The 24,701-nt window shown below is 46.2% G+C and overlaps 1 protein-coding gene across 1 annotated transcript in view; it reads left to right on the top strand.

Annotated features, from left to right (window-relative positions):
• The window catches only part of GABBR2 (gamma-aminobutyric acid type B receptor subunit 2), a 332,908-nt gene that overhangs the window by 201,369 nt on the left and 106,838 nt on the right, over nt 1-24,701 (top strand). The window contains exon 7 of the mRNA XM_054689021.1: nt 1,142-1,378. Coding sequence (XP_054544996.1) covers nt 1,142-1,378 — 237 coding nt within the window. The remainder of the gene's footprint in view (nt 1-1,141; nt 1,379-24,701) is intronic.

Here is a 24,701-nt window from a genome sequence, read left to right as displayed (position 1 = left end):
CAGTGACTGGAGGAAAGGCCCATGGAGGGGCTGAGAGTAGTGGATTCCCCTGGGGTGGCAGTCATTTGGATGGCCAAGCCCCAGGGACTGGAGTAAAAAGGGCGGTTTCATTACTTTGTGGCCATAATCAGAATGTTAATCTCACCAATGAAATTCTTTTATGAAATTCAGCTCAATGGAAGAAAAAATTACTTTTTTAATGCCAAGTTATTCACAGAACCTGCTATAGTATGGAGGATGACAGAGGAAGTGACACAAAGTAGCAGCAGAACAGCCCCAATACCTGGGCAGATGGGACCTGCTCTAAGCCCCACATACCAAGAAGTCCTCACTCAGACCCCTCAGAGCTCAAAATCCACAGGGCCACAGGCACATGCCCACTTGGAGCCTATACCCGCTCCCCTTCTAGATGGTGACCTGAATTCCTTGCCCAAATGGCTGGAGCCACTTCCAAGAGGGTGGGGGACCTCATTCCTGGGTCAGCTTTCTTGGGCAGGGGGTCACACCTCTGGGGTGGCCAAGGGGCTACTGAAACTGGGAGAGGGAGGACCTGTGGACTGAGCTGGGCTATAGGCTGCAGAACGGAGCTGGGAAAGGGAGAGTGTGGGTCACAGCATGGCCAGCGCCCCCTGTGCTGTTGTGTCCAGCCAGATACTCTGAAGAGCCCCAGAATTCTGTATTCACTCAACCTTCCAGATCACTGGGAAGCAGTGTTTATTATGATGGGGAAATAGAAAGCACTTATTGAATAGTTTGTTTGCTTATCTGTAAGTTAATTATTTAGACAGAGGATATGGGGGCTCCCACTAACCCCAGGCACTGCAAATATCCGGTGGGAGTCTGCTTAGGGTACATTATTCCTTCACCCTAGCCTTGTCAAATAGCCAGATTCAAATCTCAGTCCTGCCACTCATTAGCTATGTGGCCCCAGCAAGTCAAATTCCCTAACTCAGTTTCCTCATCTGTAAAATGGAAACAATAATAGTATTCCCCCCACCATGTGAGGTTGTTGTGAGGATAACATACCTAGAGCCTAGCACCATGCCTGGCACATTGTAGGCACTGGAGAATGTCAGCTCTTGGCGCTGTGACAATGCCCTGCTTGCTATAACTTTGTGCCCTTTAACCCCATGTTTTCCAGACTCCACAGCAGTATGAGAGAGAATACAACAACAAGCGATCAGGCGTGGGACCCAGCAAGTTCCACGGCTACGCCTATGATGGCATCTGGGTCATCGCCAAGACCCTACAGAGGGCCATGGAGACACTGCATGCCAGCAGCCGGCACCAGCGGATCCAGGACTTCAACTACACAGACCACACGCTGGGCAGGATCATCCTCAACGCCATGAACGAGACCAACTTCTTTGGGGTCACGGTCAGTCTTACATCCCCCAGCTCCATTTTGCTCAATGCCCTTTAGCAGCATACAAGGCAAGAGGGACTGTCTCTCTATTTCTGGGATTGTTGAATAAATTCTTGTGACTGTAGAACTGCAGGGCTGCTGAGATAAGGGGCGGGAGCAGGATGCTCTCTGGCACTTTGGGAAAATGCCTCTTAATAGCTCAGGGATGAGAACGGGCCTTGGGCTGATGGCACACAGAGTAGGGAAATTCACCCCGTGGTGGGGTGGGGTGGACCAGAGGTGCTCTGGCCCCAAAGTCAAGTTCAAATACTAAGTCTCCACTTTCAAATTGCCTTCTCCAAAATACAAAGTTTTCATTCCCAAGATGGAAATAATGCCTACCTTGTGAGGCAATTTAAAAAATTAGCCACGATAAGCAAAAAAAAAAATGCTATCTATGAAGTTGTTCAACAAGCTCCTTGCTCTGTCTGAGTCTCAAAATTCTCATCTGGAAAAGGGGTGATAATATTTGCCTTTCATAGAAGCTGGGAAAATTGGCAATGATAATAATAGCTAAAATTTCCTGAGTGGTTATATTGTTCTAGATTCTGTGCTAAAATAAGCCCTTTGTGTAAGTCCCAGTAATGCATGTCCAATGCTGGGCACATAGTAGGTGCTCAATAGATGCTGTAATTGTTGTTGTTAATACTGGTCTTATCCATATGCCCTCCACAGAAAGTAGGTGCTGTTATTATCCCTATGAAAGGTGAGGAGTCTGGAGCTTGGAGCTTTTAGGGTCTCCAGCCATTCAGTGGTAGAGCCAGGATTTGAACCTGGATCTGACTCTTCATTGCTGCATTATACCACATTTGGTAATGGACATAAGTGGTAGTTATTTATGTCTCATAATGATCTATTTGTCACTTGACTCTGTTCCCAAAAAATGTGGAAAACGTGTCTGAAGACTAAGCTGAATAAGTACTCTCCTGTGAACTCACTTGTAGAATCGGTCTGTGTTGGGGTGTGAAGAGATCAGATGTTGACTGGTACATTTCTTAAATGCTTATATTCCATCATGTGTGTGCTCTGGGTGGCATGGTGGGTCTGGGAGGTCAGGGCCCGTGCAGGTACTGCAAGTGCAGACATACAGTCTGGATTTCATTGGTGGAGAAGGTGGACTCCTATTCTGGAGCCCAGGGTCCAGATACAGAGGCAAGGCCTGGACCAAAATGAGAGATGGACATGACAAAAGGTTTAAAAAAAAGAAAAAGGTGCTCATACCACAAGAGACTGTGATCTTTTGTGAAAGCGTCAGGGAAGGTGTTTTGAAAGAGGCAGCCTTTGTGCTATGCTGTAGACAGGCAGAGGAGATAAGGAAGAAGCGTGTGCTTGGATGTGGAGGGTGGGGGGACAATTACTTTGTCAGGAATATTGGAAAGGAGGGTGATGAGGCTGGAAAGGTACGTCAGGTCCCAATTCTAAAAGGACACTTGATGGAGATGGCCTTTTTCTTACGTGCCCAGGATTCTCCAAGTGCGCCTGGTGAGGTAGCACCAGCCCTCTGTGAGCTGGTTAGGCATGCACACTCCTTTCACCCCACCTAGACGCCCTGGATTCCAACCTCTGAACTGGGGTCCAGCCACCTGAGGTTGAACAGCCCCTCCAGGTGACTCCGAAGAACGCTAGAGTTTTGAACCATGGGGGTTTGCTAACAACAAAGTGGACCTTGGATTTCCAAGGTCCCTGAGGAGAGCCAGCCTCGGCCTGCAGGTCTGGGCGTCTGTTCCCACAGTGGAGATGTAACAGTTCTCTGGTTCTGGGCAGACTCTGTGTTGACAGCACAGCCTATTATCAGACCTGAAACTTGAACAGCTCAGACCAGTGGTTTTAAAAAATTGCTGTTTTATCCTCAGATCCTCTTGTTACCAAATCTCACATGGTGCCCAGTGCATAACACAGAGTAAAGAGGAGCTTTGTGCTTGAATGCAAGAGGAACCCAGACCTTGCCAGCCCAGGAACCCCTTCCCAGACCCCCCCCCCCATTCAGCCTACCTGATGCAGCCCAGAGACCTCTCCTGCAAGGCTCCCCAGCACCCCAGGCACTGAGAAGTCCTTTCTCTTTGAGAGACAGAGAAGATTTTCCCGGTCCCAAGGGTAGCATTGGCACAAAGTGGCTTCAAAACATGGGTACATGGGTGCATGGGTGCATTTATCAGGATCATCTTTTCCCCCTTTATTTCTTATTTAATCTGAGTTGAAAAGACTGGCTAGAGAGCTACAGAATCTAGGAAGCATTCTGCCCTCTCTCTCCTCGCCCTAGAACTCAGCATTTTGCCTGGATATGTGATACGTCTTAGTTGGAGAGAATTTATAACCACTTCCAGTGCTCCCTTTCATCTAAGCCGAATAATGTATAATTCCCACTTGATGAGCAATTAGACAAGACTGCCTGAAACGCATTACAGGACTTGATGATGAGTTTCTTTTTAATGAAAAATTCCTTGACACACGCTTCTGCTCTGGTTTGTGACTCATAATTTGGCAAATGTCAGAACTGAAAACAGTTTTAAACATCCTCAAATTCAACCCCCCTTGTATTATAGGTGAGAATCTGAGGTCCAGGAAGGGTGCTTTCAAAATCAGAAGGAAAGACCATTGGCCAGGGCCAGGCTAGGATTGGTTGTACACCACCCCCAGCCCTCTGTGCTGTCTACCTCTTCTTTGTGCAAGTTCCCCTTTAGTGGAGAAAGAGATTGCAACAGTGAAACAGTTCTTTACTCACCCCCCCCACCTCTATCTCATTTGTCACACATTAATTTGTGCTTGTCACTGGATTGCAGACAGGTTTTGTTAAAATTGTCTTCTGATCACAGAAAAAAGGACACCTTCTGACAAAATAAAAAGTGTCCTTGTGGTCGAAGGAGACCACAGAAGGCCAAGTTCAGCCGTAAATAAAAAGCCAGAAAGGAAAGGAACAAGGGAGGTGGAAATAAATGGAAGCCTTTTCTATTTGCTGGAGGTTTTCATTATACTGCACACACGGCATCCATTTTTCCAGTCTCAGGCAGACACTTTATTCTAGGTCACCCTCATTCACCATGTTTACTATACAGAAAATCGTTTAAACACATTAAATTAATTATATCCGTGACTCGATTTCAATTGATTCAGTGTGCACACTCTCGGCTGGGAGCTGGGCCTGAGGCTCTGGGTAGGCGTGTAGAAGGAGCGATTTCTTCCTTGCATCCCAGCCTGAGAACCCAGCTTAGCCTGGGGCCCAGCTCTGGCTGAGCTTCCTAGGAGCTCTTCTCCCAGCTACCCTTCTCAGGGAACACCCAGAAATGGGATTCTGTGTTCCTGCCCGCACACAGATGGCCTGGGGCTCTGGCCCACCTCTGATTCCCTATGATCCTGCTTGATCCTCAGCCTGGTTATTACCTCTCTAGGGTGTGCAAATAGCAGTGTGCTTTCCTACCTGGAATCCCCTCTACTGCCAGACAAACCAGAAATTCAGGCTGGAATTAGCTATTTAGATCTCAAAAGCTGGATTGTTTCAGGCAATGATTCCTAAACTTCTATATGCATGACAATTGCCCAAAGAGTTAGTTTTCTTTAAAATTCAGATTTCCCAGCCCTGCCAGCAGAACTGCTGATCACTGAATCAGAAGTTTACTAGCTTTGCTTCAGGGGCAAAGGATTCATATTACTAACAAGCTGTCTAGGTGAGGCTCCCTTAAGAGCCTTGAGACCCCCTGGGGCTCCTGCAGATATGTGTGTGTGCACACCTAGGCAGTGTGCACACAGAGGCAGCATGCACACATGTACGCACACTTTTTAAAATTTTAAACCTGCCAGAGATGTATTTGTTCTCAACTCATTCGCTACTTTACTAGCCCCTGGGCCGGGAGCCGGAAGCAAGAGAGGAATAAGTTTGCTGCTTCCTCAGAGCTCCAGCCCAGCAGAGTGATAGCCAGTAGGGGAGTATTTGCAGGGCACTCTAAAAGGTCTGCCCTTGGCAACAGCATTCTTTCTGTTTAGGAATGAAAACCAAAGGGCTATCCTCTATCCCACAGTTCTGTTAGCAAAACCCTACATGCAGATAATTGCAAGGTGCTGTGTGAGTTCTAATCCTGGGCCAGACACTTGGAGGAGGATTCAGTGCCAGGCGTCCCCATTGCTGCTGTTATAGGGCAGCGCCGATATTGAACGGGTTCCTGGCTGTGGGTCCTCACCCACGGGCTTAAAAGGGACTTATTAATACTCCACTACAGACACACACACAAAAGGTTAATAAAAGGTTTATTTACAAGGGAAAAGGAAATAAGGAAAATGTACAACTCAGGGAGAGAATAGGGAAATAAAGTCTTTAATGCGTCCTACCCGATCCGACGACCTGGAAAACCCAAAGGCACTCTCAGAGCTGGCCGGATGCTGTGAGCTGGCAAGGAGCCAAAACGGGGGATCCCCCAAAGCCCACGTGTCTGCCTTTATATCAACCTGGCTGCTTAACCCCACCCTCAGGTCCCAGCCACCTTTCCTTTGGTGGTGATGGGATTTGGAGTTCCTAGTGTCTTTGGCTTTGGCCTGGGGTGGGGGTGGAGTCCACAAAGCCTGTATGGAATTGTTAGGGGGAAAAGGATGTCCCAAAGCAAATTCCATATAGGCTTTGTGGACTCCACCCCCACCCCAGGTCAAAGCCAAAGACACTGGGAACTCCAAATCCCATCACCACCAAAGGGAAGGTGGCTGGGACCTGAGGGTGGGGTTAAGCAGCCAGGTGGATATAAAAGGCAGACATGTGGGCTTTGGGGGACCCATTTTTGGCTCTCCACCAGCTTGCAGCGTCCAGCCAGCTCTGAGAGTGACTTTGGGTTTTCCAGGTCGTCGGATCGGGTAGGACGCATTAAAGACTTTATTTCCCTATTCTCTCCCTGAGTTGTACATTTTTCTTATTTCCTTTCCTCTTGTAAATAAACTTTTTATTAACCTTTTTGTGTGTGTCTGTAGTAAAGTATTCATAAGTCTCTTTAAAGCCCGTGGGTGAGGACCCACAGCCAGGAACCCGTTTAATATCGGGGTTGCTCTATAACAGCTTGGCGCCCCACGTTGGGCGCCAAATCTGTTATAGGACAGGGAGAGGGGCAGCCCAAACCCCGCAAACCTGCCTATTGTAAATGGGTTTTGCCATCCGCCGCATCAACACAAAACATATGAGACTTTAATGGGAAGGAACTTTAATACAATTTGGAAACAATACAGGAAAGGCAAAGAATTTAGTTTCTAAATCAAGCACCCAAAGTTACCCGTCCCCTCGTGGGTAAAACTCCATCCAAATGGGACTGGCCCAGAGCAAGGCCCCAAAGCCTGCCACAAGTCTAAAGCATCTTCCAGTGGGGACCCACAGAAAAGGGTCACAATCAACCAGACAAGCCCAAAAGGAAAAGAGCAAAATCAACATCAAGATAAAAGCTGCCATTGTCACCTCCCCACGGGTCTCACCCACATCTGTGTCACCCAGTCCACGACCAAAAAGACAAGCTGTTTCTTCACGTGTCTCTAGGCTCCATGCGCCTCCTCCAGGTCTCCTGGCTCCATCCTGCTCCTTCCTTCCTCAGTCTCTTCTGCAGCTTCTCCTCTTCCTGCTCAGCTCCACCCTCCCTTGGGTGGGGCAGGGAACCTCCCCCTTTCCTGGGGACCACCCTGTTACAGAATTAGCTTTAGGACATTCTTTTCCCCCTAACACTGGCACTCGTTGCCCTGTATCACAACTTAGGGTCTCCCCCAATTAGGCTTTCCTACCAAAGATGCACTAAATTCATTGACAGAAACAGGCTTGTCTCCATAATCCTTCTACACACAGTTGAGAACATGCGCTAAGCATCCAGCTGAGAATCAAAGCCTTAATTTTCCGTGAGTGATCACTTAAAATTTCTTCCCAATTTTCAGTCTCTTAAAACAAGGATGATGTTTCTGTTCTCAAAGTGGACAAGTCCTGTGGGTATGTCAGATTAACATACAATGGCTCCATCAGCAAACAACCCCCTTTGGTGAAGGTTTTTTTCTGATTTGTCTTTTAAAATGACACCATAGGGCCTCCCTGGTGGGGCAAGGGGTTAAGCACAGGGCTATGAAGCTATTCACAGCCTCTGCAGCACGAGTTCCATCCCCAGTGGGCCAGGTAGCTCCCCACATGGCGCAGCATACCTATCCTATCTCACCTGCTGCTCCCCTCAGCAGTGTATTTCAGTAAATCCGCCTGTTCTGTTCCCCACTCTGTCTCTGGTGAATCCTCTTGTCCCCCGCACCTCTGGCCTACTCCCCAGTTCTTGTATGCATAAATAAATAAATCTTTAAAATAAAATAAAATGACACCATATTTCACTTGTGGCACCTGTGACAGAGGCCAAGTTAATAAAATGTAATCCATGTAATATTTTCCCCTGAAAGTTACTGAGTATCCCAGATTAGGGCTATGAGCACCAAAAGCACTGGCCATAGAGAATTTGAGAGAAGTTTCTGAAGAATATTTTTGATAGTGATAAGAGGGCCCATTCTTGCTAGACTTTCCTGTGGCTGCCTCCCCATGCCCCCCGGAACCTAAGATAGAAGTGATCACAGCAGCAGAGAGCAAGTTTCCCCCTGTAGTGGACCTGTTCTTCCTCCTCCCCCCAGCCTCTCTCTCTCTCTCTCTCTTAACTAGCTGTGGGTCTGGACATCTCAATTTAACATCTGCCAGGAACAGCAGGCAGACTGGGGGTCAGGCAGGTCACCTCTGATTGTGATTATCTCCTAATTGATCTGACCAAGAAGGTGAGGAAGAAGAGCAGATGGCCATTTGCCATTTCTTGATCTGTTTGCTTCTGTTACTGGTGAAAGGAAATCCAGCCCTTACCTGTATGCCCTCAGCTTACAATTTTTATGCGCAATTAAAAAAAATAACAATCTCCTCTTTTCCTCCCTCTGCCAACATCTTATCTGAAAAGAGGGCATCAAAGAGTAAATTCAATTTGGTTGGAATTTCACGTATTCCGGGAGTTGGAACCAGGTAGCTAGAGGTAGCCACCCTCCATTTATTTCACACCCACTGTTGCCTTGACCTGCTGTGACCTTGGAGTTGTGCAGTTGATTTTTTTCATCCAAATAAAACAAGTTACACACACACACACCCCTCATTAGTGTTGGCCCATCTCTCCTGCATGGCTGATCTTTTGAGCCCAGGTCTTAATCTCCCAACAGAAGCTCACCTTCCGGCTTCCCACCTGCCATCTGTTTGTGTCTTATTGTATTTGCTCTCGTTGTTTACCCTATAGATTTGTATTAGATTGAACTTGAATGAGACAAGAAACAGAACACTAGGAACTCGACCAGTGGTGGAGAAAACTCTGCTTTTCAAAGAACAGAGCTTAGGTGGGTCTAACCAAGCAATATTCAAACTCAAGTCCAGCAAATAATCATACTTCCCAAGTGCCAATCTATTTCACATATATTATTTTATTTTATTTTATTTTCTCAACAATAAACCTATTAACTTGTATTAAGGGTCAGCATTTTCTATTAAAGATTTATTTATTTATGCAAACAAGAACTCAGGTACAGGGGATGAGGGGCTGGATTCACCAGAGACAGAGTGGGGAGCAGAACAGGCAGAACTACTGAAATACAAAGCTGAAGGGAGCAGCGGGCAAGACAGGAGAGGTCTGCTGCGCCATGTGGGTAGCTCCCTGGCCGGCCAGGAGTCAAACTCGTGCTGCAGAGGCTGTGGATAGCCTCACAGTGCTGTGCTTAACCCCTTGTGCCACCAGGGAGCCCCCGACAGTCAGTGTTTAATGTCAAAAGAGAACTGAGTAATAAGTCCTGGAGCAGGAACACGTTCAAGTTTGCTACCTGCTGCCATTCACTCCAGGGAGTTGACAAGTGCCCTAAAAGTAGGCTTCTGCTTGCAGACCTCCCTGCTACTCCTCCCAGTGGTCTAGCTCAGTGCTGCACATTTCAGCACCCCTAAGAATTGCCACCCAGCATTATTCATAATAGCTAACTGCAGCAGATACTATTGGTGCCCAGGCCAATAGTGCCCACTCTCCTACCTCCCATTTAGGGAGTTGGTTAGTTTGCCCACCCCTCAGCCGTGCAGGTGCCGCTGTTAATGGCTCACACAGTGGGCAGGTGGGGCTTCCTGGCCTGGAGGGGCCTGGACTTACACCCCACCCCAGCGGTCGGCAGTGGTGACTGGTAAGTATGATGCCCACTAGCACCTTTCACCCTCCAGAGCTCCTCCCTGTGGGATTCAGCAGGGGGAGCCTCACCTGAAACCACATTGGAACATGGCCTCCTCCCTTTTCCTCTTTCCCTACAAGTTTCTCCTGAGAACAAGTTCTTCATAAATCGTTTGCACATGATGCCCTGCCCTAGGCTCTGCTTCTGGGGAACCTAATCACATAAGATATCTGTGTGTCTTTATGGAAACTTAAGCATTTTCAAAAGAGAATTTTTAACGTAATTCAGATATCTATGCATTAAGATTAGCACCAACTTTCCCCCACACCAGGTTGCATTTTCTCTCACCCTCGTTGCATTCTCCCTGCACCTTTGCCCATTACCATCAGCCCTTGGGAAAGCCCTATTTGTCTCTTGCAGTGACTTAGCAGTTTTCAGATTTGCAGGGACCACTGCTTTTCATCCCTGTGGTCCCCTCGGTACTTTACCTAGCTCTTATACCTGGTGGTAGCTTGTAAACACTGGTAACATTGAGTTTATTTAATTTGGTTGAATCCACACCTGATTGAGAAATCAGTCACACTCTCCTACTGCTGCCTCCCAGGCTTCTAGAAACTAAAAAGACACTTTCAACTCAATAAATAATTAGAAATGACAACACAAGCAATAACAGGATCTATAGATCTGTATCTGCTAATAGTGATTTCAAATTCTTGCTGTGATAGCAAGCAATCAATATTGCACCCAGGTTGTGAAATTCTCCCCAGAGTGTGTGTGTGTGTGTGTGTGTGTGTGTGTGTGTGTGAGAGAGAGAGAGAGAGAGAGAGAGAAAGTTGGGCTGGGGGGCACTTGCTACTCCCTTACAGAGACAGGAGAGAAGCCCACCTTGTACTGGCCCCTACTCACTCCTGTCAGCTTCTCTCTGGGGCTCCAATCTCATGGCCTGAAATTGAGGTGGAGTTGCCGATGGGCCCTCTGTGACTTGAAACTGTCAGGAGCGTTTCTTAGCGGTAATTGCTGGTAATAAACAACAACTCTAATAATAATAATCCTTGATGTGTAGCCACCCTGTGTACAGAATGCATTTATAGTCTCTACCTCCTTCGTTCCTCCAAGCAATTATATTTGTTCACGTAGTGCTAATAATAGCTACCAAATAATGAGCTCCTACTGTATCCCAGGCAGCTTTGAGGCACTTCAAAGAGGGAATTGAATGTGATGCTCAGAACAGCCACCTGGTGGGGGATGTCTGACTTCAAGTGCCTGGAAAGCTGCTCCCTGCAGCTTAGCCCCTCACCTGTGTCAGGTCTCTGCCCATAAGTCACTTCCTCACTGAGATGACCTAACACCTTGCTTAAGCTGACTCTACCATCCTCTTTAAAACTGCAGCTCACACCCCCTTCATTCTTCACAACAGTTATTTACTCCCATTGAACTCATTCCCTACTTTGTTTTCTGCTGAATCACTAAGACCTGGAACCAGCTGCCTGGGACATAGTGGGTACCTGATAAATACTTAATGATGGATGGTTTAAATAATTGATGATCATGTCATAAGTTAAACAGATTGAGGAGAGATAAATAATTTACTCAACATCATACAGGTAGCGAGTGACAGTTTATTCAAGGCTGTGTAATCTGGCTGCCTCAAAAGGCAATGTTCTTAGCCATTCGGGTATTCTGTTCATTCAGGCAGCACTCCCAGCAGCCTCTGAAAGCCAGACCTGAGCCAAGCAGGAGGAGTAAGAAGGTTTGCCCCCAAAGAACTGCTGTCCACATGACCGTGTGAGATGTGGGAGGGAGAGAAGGAACCACTCTCCCCAAATTAATCATGGAATGTTCTGGTCCCCCCCTCCCCCCGCCACCTTCACTGGGTTTTTCATGTGTCCATCTAATTCTTCCTACTGGACAGTGAGCCTGTGGGCCCCTTGACTGGGGCCCCAGATTCTTTCTGTACCACTGTAGTCTTGTCTAATACTGATTTTCAGTGCATGAAATGTGTTTGTTGATGAATGAATGAGAAAATTGTAACTCAGCAAGGCAAAGTCACTGTGTGTTACTGGCGAACCTAGTTCAGCACTGTATCCTAGGTCTTCTGATGCTAAATGCAAGAGTCTCCAACTCATATGTTCTCAGTGCTATGTGGCTGCTTCCCTCCTTTCTCACGCTCCCCCCCCCCGTTTACTTAAACACAATTACAAATCATTGCAGATAATGTACAGCACTGGGAGGAAACCTACTCCTTCTGCTGTCAGATAAATTTGAAAGATCAAAATAATGTGGTTTAGCAATTTGTCTGAATTGATGTCTAGCCTTCCAAAGCCTGCAAGTTTGACTTCCTCAAGTCAGAAAAAAAGATCTGTTTCCTTCTGAAAGGCAGTGTGGGGAGTGTATCATCTTCTAAGAGCTCAACAGAAACCCGTGTACAGACTCTGTCCAGCTCCCTGAGAAAAACGGGCAAGGAATGAGCCAGAGGTGTGGTGGCTGTGGTGACAATTACTGTAATTATGAATGTCACGATAACAGGAATGGCTAACATTTTTGAGTGCTCACTGGCACTGTGCTAAGCTATTAAATGTATTTTCTCATTTAATCCTCATAATAACCCGTTACGGGTTGAATTGTGTTCCCCCCAACATCCACATTTGAACTCCTCATCCAAAGTACCTCACGTGACCTCATTTGGAAATAGGGTGGTTACAGATGTGATTGTTTGAGATGAGGGCATACTGGAGAAGAGTAATCTAGAAAAACTAGATTATTCTTAACTCATGGAGACAGACAGGCACACAGGGAGGCGGCCCTGGGAAGGTGAGGGCAGAGAGCGGGAGATGCTCCTGCAAGCCGATGAATGCCCACAACTACCAACAAACTACCAAAAGTTGAGAGACTTAGAACTGACTGTGCCTCACAGCCCTCGGAGAAACCAACCCTGCCAACATCTTGATCTTAGACTTGTAGCCTCCAGAACTGTGAGACAGTTAATTGTTTAAGCCACCCGGTTGGTGCTGTTTTGTTGTGGCAGCCCTAGCAAGCTAACAGATGGAGATTGCTATTATCACATTCTGCAGGAAAGAAAACTGCAAGGTTAAATAACTCTCCCAAGGTCACAAAGGTCAAAGGGAGGAATTGGGTTTGGACCCAGCAGTCTAACTTGAGCCTCATGTTCAACCATTACCCTTCAAGCGCGCCTCCATTAGGCAAAAGAACCCCACCCAAAGGACAGAGCTGAAAGAAACCAAGGAAACCACTTATGCCCAGCACCCCACTTTCTATGTGGGGAAGTGGTGGTCCTTGTTGTGTTAGCACACAACCAAGGAGTATCCAAGGACCCCAAATTGTTAAGGGGTACATGCTCTAAAAGGATCTGATCACCAGCACATACAAAGGCAAAGGAAGAAGACTCTTCATGTGAAAATTTTTCAATAGACTTGGTGTGCATAGAGAGAAGAAAGAATTTCAAATAATATTTTCCCAGTAAAACTCCAAAAATTACCCATCCCCTTGTGGGAGCAGTGAATGAAAGAGCAGAGGTCTGCTGTGCCATATGTGGGTTAGCTCCCTGGCCGGGGATCAAACTCAAGCCACAGCAGTGATAGCTTGAGACTTAACATGAAGGCCACCAGGAAGGCCTTAACTGCCCATTTGGAGCCACCCTTTTCAAGCTATTATTTATTATGGGAGAGCTGATTGCAGTCATTTATTTTTTTGTATAAATTTTGTATTTTGAAAATATCTTTTAAAGATTTGATGCCATGTTTTGCTAATTAATTTCAGAGGGAATTGATAGTATTTGCAAATACCTCTAGCCAAGCAGTGATTGGCCCCGCAACAGTTTGCTTGACTTTTCATACAGAAACCTAGCCAGGTACATTTTTCAAGTGGGGAGGTTATAAATAGTGAACAGACCTTTTTAGGTCAATCATATTGTTATTCCCACCATGCAGGAAAATACTTAGTAGACCTAGTTCCCATATGGAAAACAGGCCTGAAGAGGTCAGATACCCCTTGGTGTGTGTCAGATACCCCCTGCCGAGGTCAGATACCCCTTGGTGTGTGTCAAGGTGTGTTAGCCTATGAGCTCACCAAATAGGAAGGACGTCCTTTAAGATCAGGGAGGACAGCTGACATACATTTCACCTGATAAGACACAGGGCTCCAAGCACTGAGCACCGAGGTGCATCAATGCCACCTGTGTGTTCATGCCAAGGGTTCCGTACTCACTGCACTGCGACCCTCTGCACCTGCCTGCTGAGGGTGCAAGGAGGAGGGAATCCAGGAAGGTGCATTTCCTCATAGGATGCAGCAACATTCTTAGAAGAATACAAGCTTCCTAGAATTTTGCTTAAACCAGTAATTAGCAAGTCAAGTCCAGGAAGCTGGTCAGGGCATTGTACATTGTGGAAGAGGGGCTTCTGCATATGGAAGGTGGTAGGGGAGTGCACTTGGGAAATGCACCATAAGGAAGTGACAGCAGAAGTTCTGGGCAAAAGGGAGATGGCTCATTGACAGCCCAGCTCATCCTAGGAGAGTTCTGCAGCCCAGAGGACCCTCAGAGATACCCCAAATGCAACATCCTGACTCTGTGTCTTCTCACCAGCTGGTTGCCAGATATGGCTAAGCCTTGAGAAGGTGTGTGCTGGGTAAGGCAGTTACCCTTGATGGGCTGACTAGAACCCTTAGCATCCAAAATTCCCAGGGCACAGGGTACTTGAGCCATAAAGAAGACTTGGGCAGTCCCCTCTACAGGTAACAAGGCTCACCTTAATGAGTTGTGGGGATTAACAACGTTCACCCACATAGAGAGCCTGGAATATTAGTGCTGAGTCAGTGCGAGCATGGTGAGGAAGGGGACTTAGGATACGAGCTGCACCCAGTCCTCCTGCCCCTGATACCTGTAATGAGCTGCCCAGGAGTGACTGGGGTAGTGGATCCCAAGGTTACCGCTTCAGTTGCCATCTTGCAGCTCCAGTCATTGTTGGTAATTCACATGCTCATGTTCATCGGCACACAAGCAGCCACATGCACAGGTGTGGGACACACACACAACCCTGACTACATGAGTTTTGGGTGTGCACATTCATTGTATAGATAGCTATTTATCAGTCTAGTCCACTGATTTTTAAACTTGTTTTCCCAAAGACATTTTACATAGAAGGACAATATCACTGTGCCTCATTTACATTTATATTAACATTAACATTACATTTAACATGACTTTGTAAAAATTTGCTCCTTGGAAGACTTTTTTCAACCCTCTCTTTTTATTTAAAAATTAGCAAGCAGGGCCTCCCTGGTGGCACAGCGGGTTGAGCACCACACTGTGAAGCTGTCCACAGCCTCTGCAGGGCTGGTTCGATCCCGGCAGGCCCGCGAGGGTCCCACATGGCGTTGCAGACCTCTCCTGTCGTGCCCGCTGCTCCCCTCAGCAGTGTATTTCCTCAGTCTGCCTGTTCTGTTCCCTGCTTTGTCTTCTCTGGTGAATCCTCTCACCCTCCCGCACATCTGGCCTATACCCCAGTTCTTGTATAAATAAATAAATAAATCTTTAAAAACAATAAATAAAAATTAGCAAGCAAGTTTCTGCAGTAGCACAGAGGAAGAAAAGCCTTAATGGGAGCCTGGCCCATGCCTTGGGGTCATCTACTCTAGTCAGGCAGGCCTGTGGGGGGGGGCAAAGGACAGCCCTGGAGGGTGCAAGGGCTGCCCTGATGGTCTCTCAGAGGCGAGAGCAGTAGCCAGACCTCTACTCCTAACTTGAACAGTTGTGTTTCTTTTTAATGTATACTATAAAAATATAACTAACATTTAAGGTGGCAAGATAGGTTTCTTTTTCCTTTCTTTTTTTTTTTTTTTTTTTGAAAGGCAGATATTTCATAAAGAAAAGCACAGATGGTACGTGGAAGCTGCAGAAATCATGCAGGTGGCCTGTCTGATGGCAGTTTCAGAAACAGTGACCCTCTTATTGCTTTGTCTTTTCTCTATCTTGAAAGGCACTGTGCCTATCCTCTTAAAAGGTTACGAAATGAATCACAAGAGTGGGAAAGTGAGTGAGAGAGATTGGCCAACAGCAGAATGCTGGTTTCTTGCGCAGCTCACATAGTTGCCAAAGCAGCAAACAGTATTGCAGTATGTACAGGGGCGCTATTGGGGGGCTAATAGTCTTTGTTTAATGCCCTTTTGCTGCATCCTGTTGAATTTCTAGTAGTAAAAAATGGTGTTTAGCCAGGAGGTGGGTGTCAGACAAGACATCAAACCACTTTGGGGAGGCCTTCAAAACTCTGCCTGGAACCCAAGCAGCATGATGGGGAAATGCTAGCATTAGTCCCTGGTGTGCATCATTTTGACTGCCATGAGGTTGCCTAGATTGGCTACAGTGCCTCATACTACCCACTCCTTGAGAGTGGGGTCTACCTGAGACACACCTTTCTGTTCTCAGTTGCTAGTACATAGTCTGGTCTGTATGTGAGTCTCAACCGATGGTAAATGAGCAAATATATCAAAGGCATTTTTATAATCACCCCTATCCACAATCTCTTCAACATCTCCTCAGGGCTTTACAGATAGGTAGATAGAGACATAGGGGAGACTGACTGATGGGCTGGATGGTGGGTGGGTGGATGGGGGAAAGAGTAGGGATTGAGTAGATTGTTGGATGACTGAGTGGATGGGGGCATGGGTGTGTGGTTGTATAGGTAAGTGACTGGAGATGGATGATAGAGGGATGAATGGAAGAGAATATGGATAGGTGGGTGGAGATGTGTGTAGGTAGGTGGATTGATGAATTGAGAGATAGGTAGATGGTAGATGGCAAGTGGGTGACATGACAAAGATGAATGAGTGGATGGATTGGTGGGTGGAAGGTGGATGTGGAGTGAGTGAGTGAACAGCAGGCCTAGAAGAGGTAATTGCAATTCATATGTGTCTGCTTCATTCTAATCAAAGCACATTTTCCTGAGATCATGAGAGGTGATGGCCCTGGTGTCTTGACTCCTTTTCTATACAATCCTGACCTCTAGAAAGTGTTTGCTGCATTTTCTGAAGTGAGGCCCCATCTTGTTATCTGATTCATGGAAGTGCATGTTTCATCTTGTGCCTTTATTCTTCACTCACACTTCACCCTTTCAGGGATCAGGCCTCATTAAAATCTGTCCTCTACCCAGTTCCTCTTTGAGGAAGTTCCTTGTTAGGGCATTTCTGCTGTGAAATGTATCACACCAACCCATGTGAGCACCAACCTGAATGCTAAAGACTGTTATTAGCAGATTTAGCCTAGAGATGCTTTAGAGTTGTCAGTTCTGATGTTCATAGGATTATATTTTCAAACATCATCACACATCCCCTATGACAGACTTGATTACTGTGATGAACTAGTTTTCTTCCTTTGTGAGATATTCCACTTGCAAAAATGATTCTGAAAGCATCTGAGTAAAATGTGGGCAAAACTGAAGTGACGCTATTTCATTTGGGTGATTCATTTAGCGGGCAGGGAGAGGCAGCTCAATGTGGCAGAAAGAGCACTGGACACGGAGTCCAGAGATCAAGGTTTGATTGCTGTCCTCTGCATCAGAGCAGGGGTGACCTCTAATCTTTGCATCTCTTCTCCAGTGGCCGGGGACCCTCCACTAAGTTGCTAATGAGACAGAATAAGAAAGGTGCATTACAGATGCTAAAGTATGGTTGAGGAGATGGAATGAAAAGGTAAAAGAAGAAAGAAAGAAATTCACATTTCATATATATCTTTTTTTTTTTTTTTTGCTTAAACAATAGAAGAAATCAAAACCAATAAAACACCCTTTCTGAGCCATGGACTTCTTATTCTCAGTGATGGGACCACAGAGTAAAAAAAAAAAACAAACAAACAAAAAACCTGGCAAAACTGCAGAGAAATAGCTGATCCCCTTTACTCATTCGTTTCCTCTAGAACAAGAGGCACAGGGATATCAGCTGGACACAATTTAAGTGTAAGTTGTGGGGGGCACATGGAAAGAAAGCCATGAAGGTCACTGAGCGTGTGTAACATGGGAGCTGAGATGAGGCTGAGGTGACTCAGTTGAGACTGAAGAATGGATGAAAGCTAAGTAGGCAAAAAAAAAGGTGGAACTGCATTCCTGGAAAAGGGGGGAGCTAAAGCAAAAGCCCTGGCCTAAGAGGAAGCATGGCACATTGAGAAAGCAAAAGAAGCTGGAGCAGAGAGTGGGGTGGGATGGACCTGAGGAGGGTAGTTCTTTGGAGGCAGAATCATGTTGCACCTGGTACCCAAAGACTGGTAGGGTTCTATGAAGAAAGCAGGTCTTCAGGGACCTAGGGAGCAAATTGACTGCTGTTGTTATGAAGGTTCCCCTGGTCGCAGTGGAGAGAAGAGATCAGAAGGAAGCAAGAACAAGGGCAGGGGAGCTGGTACCAACCATGGCCTTGAGCGGTGGCAGAGAGAAGCAGATTCAAGGCATGTTTCAGGAGAAAAAAAATCAATAGGGTGTGGTTTTTGACCAATTATGACAGAAAAGAGTGGATCAAGGATTGCCTTCTAATGAAATTACTTCCCATTTTGCACTAAATGGTTCTGGAGTTATATACACTGAACATTCCTACATTAAGTTAAATAAATGCATCTATAGACTGCCGCATCCTGCAGTTCAGCATCAGGATAATCTGAAAATGTGCATGTTGACCCAGGGAAAACTGAAGGGTATAGTCACCCTTCCTAATCCTGCAGAAAAACCCTCCCTCCATGCAGAGGAAAAGGTTGGGTCCAGAAAGACGTTTTGCAAGTGCTTGTTAAAAACAAAGACAACTGCACAGGACAAATTCTATCTGCGTGTTTAGGCCTGCACAGCCTGTGGGGAGGCAGATAGGCTACCAATGACCACCCCTCCAGCCTGTCCACAAATGAGGTTACCCGAGTGTTACAAAAACCTCCCCAGTGTCTTGCCCCTACCTTCAGGATGGTGTGACCTCAAATCTCCCGCTCCCACCCCCTCCCATAGTAGGCCCTGTCTTCCCGCTGTGTCCCAGAGGCATCTGAGCATCCTCGCAAATGGTCCCAGTGTCATGGTCTCCTGGGTGACATCCAGTGCCCTCAAGCCACTTGTGGAGGCCTCTGACTACCCTTTCCAGAACCATGTACCCTGCAGCCCAGAGTGCACAGGGGCCTACCCAGACCTGCGCCTCTCCCCCAGGGAGAGAAGGCGGCTCTGCCCTTGCTGAGTCACACCTGCTCTGCTGTGTGAAAGCTGGGCTCCAACCAGCTTGTATCAGCCCATTAAGGCCGATGGTGACTGCCCCCCTCCCCCCAGCTCCCTGTTCTGTGATGTCATGGCAGTAGTTTGAAACTGGCCATGATGGGAGTATTTACACCACAGCAACCAGCACGCGTCACACATCAGGGCTTTCTCGTCTTCCTCAGAGAGTTTGTTGTTAGGCTTTTACCAGCACAGGAACTTGTACCCTTCAGTTTTCCCTGGGTCAACATGCACATTTTCAGATTATCCTGATGCTGAACTGCAGGATGCGGCAGTCTATAGATGCATTTATTTAACTTAATGTAGGAATGTTCAGTGTATATAACTCCAGAACCATTTAGTGCAAAATGGGAAGTAATTTCATTAGAAGGCAATCCTTGATCCACTCTTTTCTGTCATAATTGGTCAAAAACCACACCTTATTGATTTTTTTTCTCCTGAAACATGCCTTGAATCTGCTTCTCTCTGCCACCTCTCAAGGCCATGGTTGGTACCAGCTCCCCTGCCCTTGTTCTGAGCCCCACAAGGGTCCTGTGAGCGTAGTCCCTCCATTAGCTGCCTCCTGTAAAGCTGCATCTCTCCACAAGGTTCAGGCCTAGTGCCCAGGTCAGACATGGGGACAGTCACCATCTGTTTTCTCTGTCTCCACCCCCACATAATGCACACCCAGGTACCAGCACATATCTCATTTTCTGCAGACTGTGGCCCCAACAATTATCAGACACAGGGGTGCAAAGCCCTGGTTTAAGGGTAGCTAAGACCCCTGTTGTTACAGAGCTGTGGACATATTTTAGAGAGACATCAAGAAGGTTCTAGAGTGTCACAACAGAGAATCACTTCCTACTGGAGACAGGAAAGAGGCACTCTCATTTTTTCAGTGATTCACTCACTACCCCCCCAGACCCTGTGTTCACAAGAAAATAGGAGGGAGGAAGTTGCTTTTTACACCTGCACTGTCAGCATGGCCTCCCCTAGCTGTACCAAAGAGCACTTAAAGTGTGACTGATCCCTATAAAATACACATAGATTTCAAAGACTCAGCACCCCAAAATGTAAACTATCTCAAAAAATTTTATATTGATTACAATTGAAACAATAATTTTTGGGATATGTTGGGTTAAATAGAATTTATCATTAACAGTCATTTCACCTATTACTTTTGACTTTTTTAACATGGTAACTGAATTATAAATGACATACTGTATGTGGCTCACGTTGTATTTCTGTTGGTCACAGTGGTTTCAACCTTGAAGGTGTTCTCGGGCCAGTGACATAGACTTCCAGTCTAGACAATTGGGCTGGACCTCAGAGGTGGTGCAAGCAGAGAGGAGAGTGTTTTCTGGCAATAAACACTCAGATTTTTCCATGCCCTTGAGAGAGGAATATTACAATCCCTTGGACCTATAAAAACTTCCAGGATGCTTTCCTCAGGAAGCAATTGTGATATAGCAAAGACATGGCCAACCAGAGTGTAGGTGACAAACATAGTTTGTCATGGGGATGAGGGAGACAGAGGGAAACCTGGAAGTAACCAAATTGTCCAGTACTTGGGCTTAGCTAAATAAATTTTTGCTGAAACTCTACAATGGAATTGTTGGCAGCCATTAAAAATAGTTGGGATAGAATACTAAATAATGGCCTAAGAGATTATTTATAATTTATAGTTTAACCAAAAAAGGGAAGATTATAAAGAAGTATGTATGGCAAATCCCACTTTTCATAAAAAATTTATAATACATAGATAAGACGAATGTACGCCAGCATGTTAACTGCGGTTGTCTCTGGATGGAATTTTCTCTTTGCTTGTCTCTCCTTTCCAAATGTCCTATGGTGAATATACATTACTTTAGGTCTCCATTTGGGAAAAAAAGGCCAGGAAGACTTTTTAAAAATATTAACTTCAAAAGACCTGGATTTAATCCAGCCTTGGCCCTTACTAGCCAAGGATCTTTATCTGGTAAGCCTACAGCCTCAGATTTCCCTTCTGTAGAATAGGATCTGCTAATACTTGCTCCAAATTATTGTCATGAGGATTAACTGAAGTTGCCCTATCTGGCACAGTTCCTGGCACATGTGGGCTCAGCCAGTATTAGTGTTTTTCCTATTTTTGTCCCATTATCTCTTGGCTGCACCCAGGTTCTCATGAGTGGGGCAGGGAAGGGAGACAAGAAGGAAGTGTCTGCAGAGAGACCTGAGGGTGGCCTGCCTTCCCCAGGCCTCAGTTTTCTGAACCTGATATCTAGTCTACTTGCTCCTTAATGCCAAACCCCTCCTGAGCTAGATTTCCTACCCATTAGAGTCCTGTTAATATTGGGCATATTATGTAGTTAAGTCATGAATACGTAGGATGTTATTTAACATAGGGTACGGGCCAGCTTGAAAACCTGATGCTTCAGGTCTTAGGGTATGTACTGCTAATTACTAGTGTGACTGATCAGCTCTAAACTATGACCCCAGTAGATTCTGTAAATTTATGGTGAATGTAGGAATTTTGTATGTGTGTATGGGTAGGTTGTTTTTCATACATACATATGCGTGGATATACATGTATATATGCATGTATGCACATATGTATATATTTTATATAATATTTTATATACAGTATATATTATAAATAAATTATATATATTATAGATATAGCTCTACAGGCCCACAGTATGTGATAAAACAGTGACCTAGATTTTCTTTCAAGCACGCAGGAGCCTTCGGGAGCCATATGTAGCCATAGTTAATCCACATAACCACTGTCAGTTCCCTTTCAGTAATTTGGCAGGGTCCCTGCACTATGTGTGGGCTCTTCACTGCTTTCTACGGTGGTTAAAAATTTTCTTCTTCATCCTCAAGCCTGGTAATTCCATTGACTAGCTTATGAAGAGCTGCCATAATAACCCATGTTCACTGACCTTACCCACTGGACAGCTGTCTTGAGACTTAAAGTCTCTTGTGAATCCAGTATCCTGAGTCTCTAAACTCTAGTATAATGGAAATCTGTCTACTTTCCCCACCCACCCCTGCGGCAGTAGGATTGGAGCAGATGTCCAGCTTGGCTGCTGCTTTTCAGGCTCACGCCTCCCACCCCCACCTCTATGAGTAGTAACCACCCTAGTGGACAGTAGGGTTTATCAGACGTCTTCCCTTCCGGGCAGAAGTGGATCTCAGGCTCTTGGCAAGTTGGGGGTATTGCCTGAGAGAAGGGACTTTCTCTGTGACTTTGAAGCAGTGAAAGAGAAAAGGTTTTCAAGATGGAAAGCAGCCTCTACTAAACTCCCAAGGTTCTGAATTTCCAGAAGCAAGCCCTGCCTGGGAGGGAAATTCAATTAGTACATTTTATAGGAGATGAAACTAAAGATCAAGAAGCTGTGGAGCCTGCCCAAGTTCGCAAGGTGGGGGTCCAGGGCCCAGATTTCAGGCTTGATGACAACTGCCTCAAAAGCCCATGATCCTTCAGACACATGCCCACTTCCCCACCCTCCTCAGTAGAATCCTCTGGAACCTAAGTTTGCACTATCACACCAGCTGCATTTCCTACAGAGAAATCCACATGGGTGCCATCTCTTCTCCTCTCATTTACCAAGCCCCGCTGGTTCTGTGAAATCCTAAATAGTACCTCTCTTCTCTCTCCCCTCTATGTTTTCACACTTACCAGATTATTCTTCCTCGGTAATCTCTGATCACGTTACTTCTTATTAAAAGCTCTCTAAGGCTCTCCACCGCATGGCATGTAGGGCCCAAGTCCCGACCATAACCTGTGTTTCCAGCTCTGCCTCCCCAGGTTGCTTTTCACACAGAAGGGATTTTAGCTACTTCCTTAACCGCGTGGTTATTTCCAACCTCCATGGTTGAGCTCATGGATTTTTTCACCTATCATCATTCATTCACCCAATGAATAATTTTTGAGAATTCACCATGAGGCACATGTTATGCTGGGAACTAGGGATACAGTAGTAAACCAAACAGAAATCCCTCCCTTCAGAGTATACAATCTAGTGCAAGGAGGCAAACAGCCAATACTCAACATATTAAACAGGTCATTCACTTAGTGTGTCAGAGGCATTGGTTGCTACTCAAAGAAAAAAAGGTGTAGGGGGTAAGGCCAACTGGAAATGCCACCAGTAGAGGGGAGATCTGAGAGAAGTTTTAAACAGGATGGCCAGAGGAGGCCTCAAAGGGCAGATAATGTTTGAGACAGGACTTGAAGGAGGGGAGAGAGTGAGTCACACGATGACAGGATGGCAGTAATCCAGGCGTCGGGCAGCCACCAATGCCGAGGCAAGGGTGCGTTCTGGAGTGTTTGTCCTTCTGCTTGGTGGAGGGGCTTCCACTTCCGGCCATGATGGAGGAGTAATATGGACCGGATTACCCCTCCCACCCTACACAACTGAAAAAGCAGCCTTGGACTGCAGCCCCCCAAGAGTGTGATCCCTGAGAGGAAACACAAGGACATGAGCCTTAGGATCACCCCGCTTACTGCCTGGAGTCTCCAGGCAGAAACACAGGCAGGGGCGGCCTAAACAGAGCCCAGTGGTTGACAGAGAGTTAAGATTTTGAATTTATAGAGAGACCAGGGAGGCTTGAGTCTGCAGGCAGAGCAGCACAGAGGGGAGAAGAGCGGTGATGTGAAGAGAATTCCCCCAAGTCCAGAGCTCTGTCCTCACCAGCACCTGCTGGCAAGGGAGGAAACCCCCTGAGAAGGGGGAGAGGAGCAGCAGAAAGGAGCAGGCAGAGGGCCCCTTGAGGCTCATGTAGAACCAGAAATCATTCATGTTCCCCACCGGCCAATGTGGGGAAACTTGATAATACAGGGGCAACACTGTGAAGGGTATTGTCTCAGTAGTGAGGTGAAATTAACCCTAGACTAGAGGTGGCTCTGGTCCCACCAAAGTTTAAAAACAAGCCTCAAAAGGGTCAAAAGGGTCATTTTTGTGCCAAGATATTTAATTATGTTCCAGACAAAGCTTAAGTTTAAAGCAATATTTTTAAAAATCTAGCACCAATGAGGAGTCTGACATTCAGTCAAAAATTATAAGGCAGGCAAAGAAGCTGGGGTGTGTGGGAACCTCATGGAGGCCCACAGGCTGGAGCAGTGTCTGTGCGGAGGAAGGAAGTCAGAGAAAACAGGGGCCACACTGTGTTTGTCCCAGTGAGCCATTGAAAAGTCTTTGGCCAACTGAGGAGTAGGGAAAACATGCCTTCTTGCCTCTCCTACCAGAGAAAAGTACCTTCACCTTTTTCCTGAATCCTTGGGGAGCACTGAGCAAGTAAATGGCCTTCCTTTACAGATTAGCGGTGGGCACACACCCACCCACTGTTGGCCCTCACCCAGCCCTCCAAAGAGTGTCAGCACAGTGAGGAAGCAGGAAGAAGGGGCAGGTATGAGAGAAGCAGAAGTTCTGAGAGGAGGGCCTTTCCTCTTCGGAGAGAGAGAGGACACACGTCAGCCCTGCCTTCCAGCCTCAGATCCACCCCCTGTGAAATTTGCAATGCTGGAAATTTTACTAATGTCCAAGACTTGTTTGCTTGTTTGATTAAAATCAATCAGGGAGTGCCAACTACTTCTAAAGAGATTGTGAAGCAACCTTCAGTGGAGGGCATCTATATGTCAAGGTCAATGGAATAGATGTCAAAAATCTAAACCCACATAATGAAGGACGAAAGATACACAAAAACCTAACCTAATTATGAATTTAAATGAATTGGTTGCCAAGTGATAAAGAGCACTGATTCTCATTTTCTTCATCAGTAAAATAGAATTAATGATCTCTACCCAGCCTACCCCCAGAGAGCTGCCATCAGAATCCTCAAGGCTGTGAATGAGAATGTATCATTTTGGTGCAAGTAATAGAAAACTAATTAACCAAACATGATGGTGAAATCCAGGATGAGGTTCTCCATCTCCCCAT

This window comes from Talpa occidentalis, unplaced genomic scaffold, assembly GCF_014898055.3.
Source record: "Talpa occidentalis isolate TD23 unplaced genomic scaffold, MPIMG_talOcc4v2.1 talOcc4.7, whole genome shotgun sequence".
Classification (NCBI taxonomy): domain Eukaryota; kingdom Metazoa; phylum Chordata; class Mammalia; order Eulipotyphla; family Talpidae; genus Talpa; species Talpa occidentalis.
Note: the sequence above shows the minus strand (reverse complement) of the source record. Positions and strands in the feature narration are given on the sequence as shown.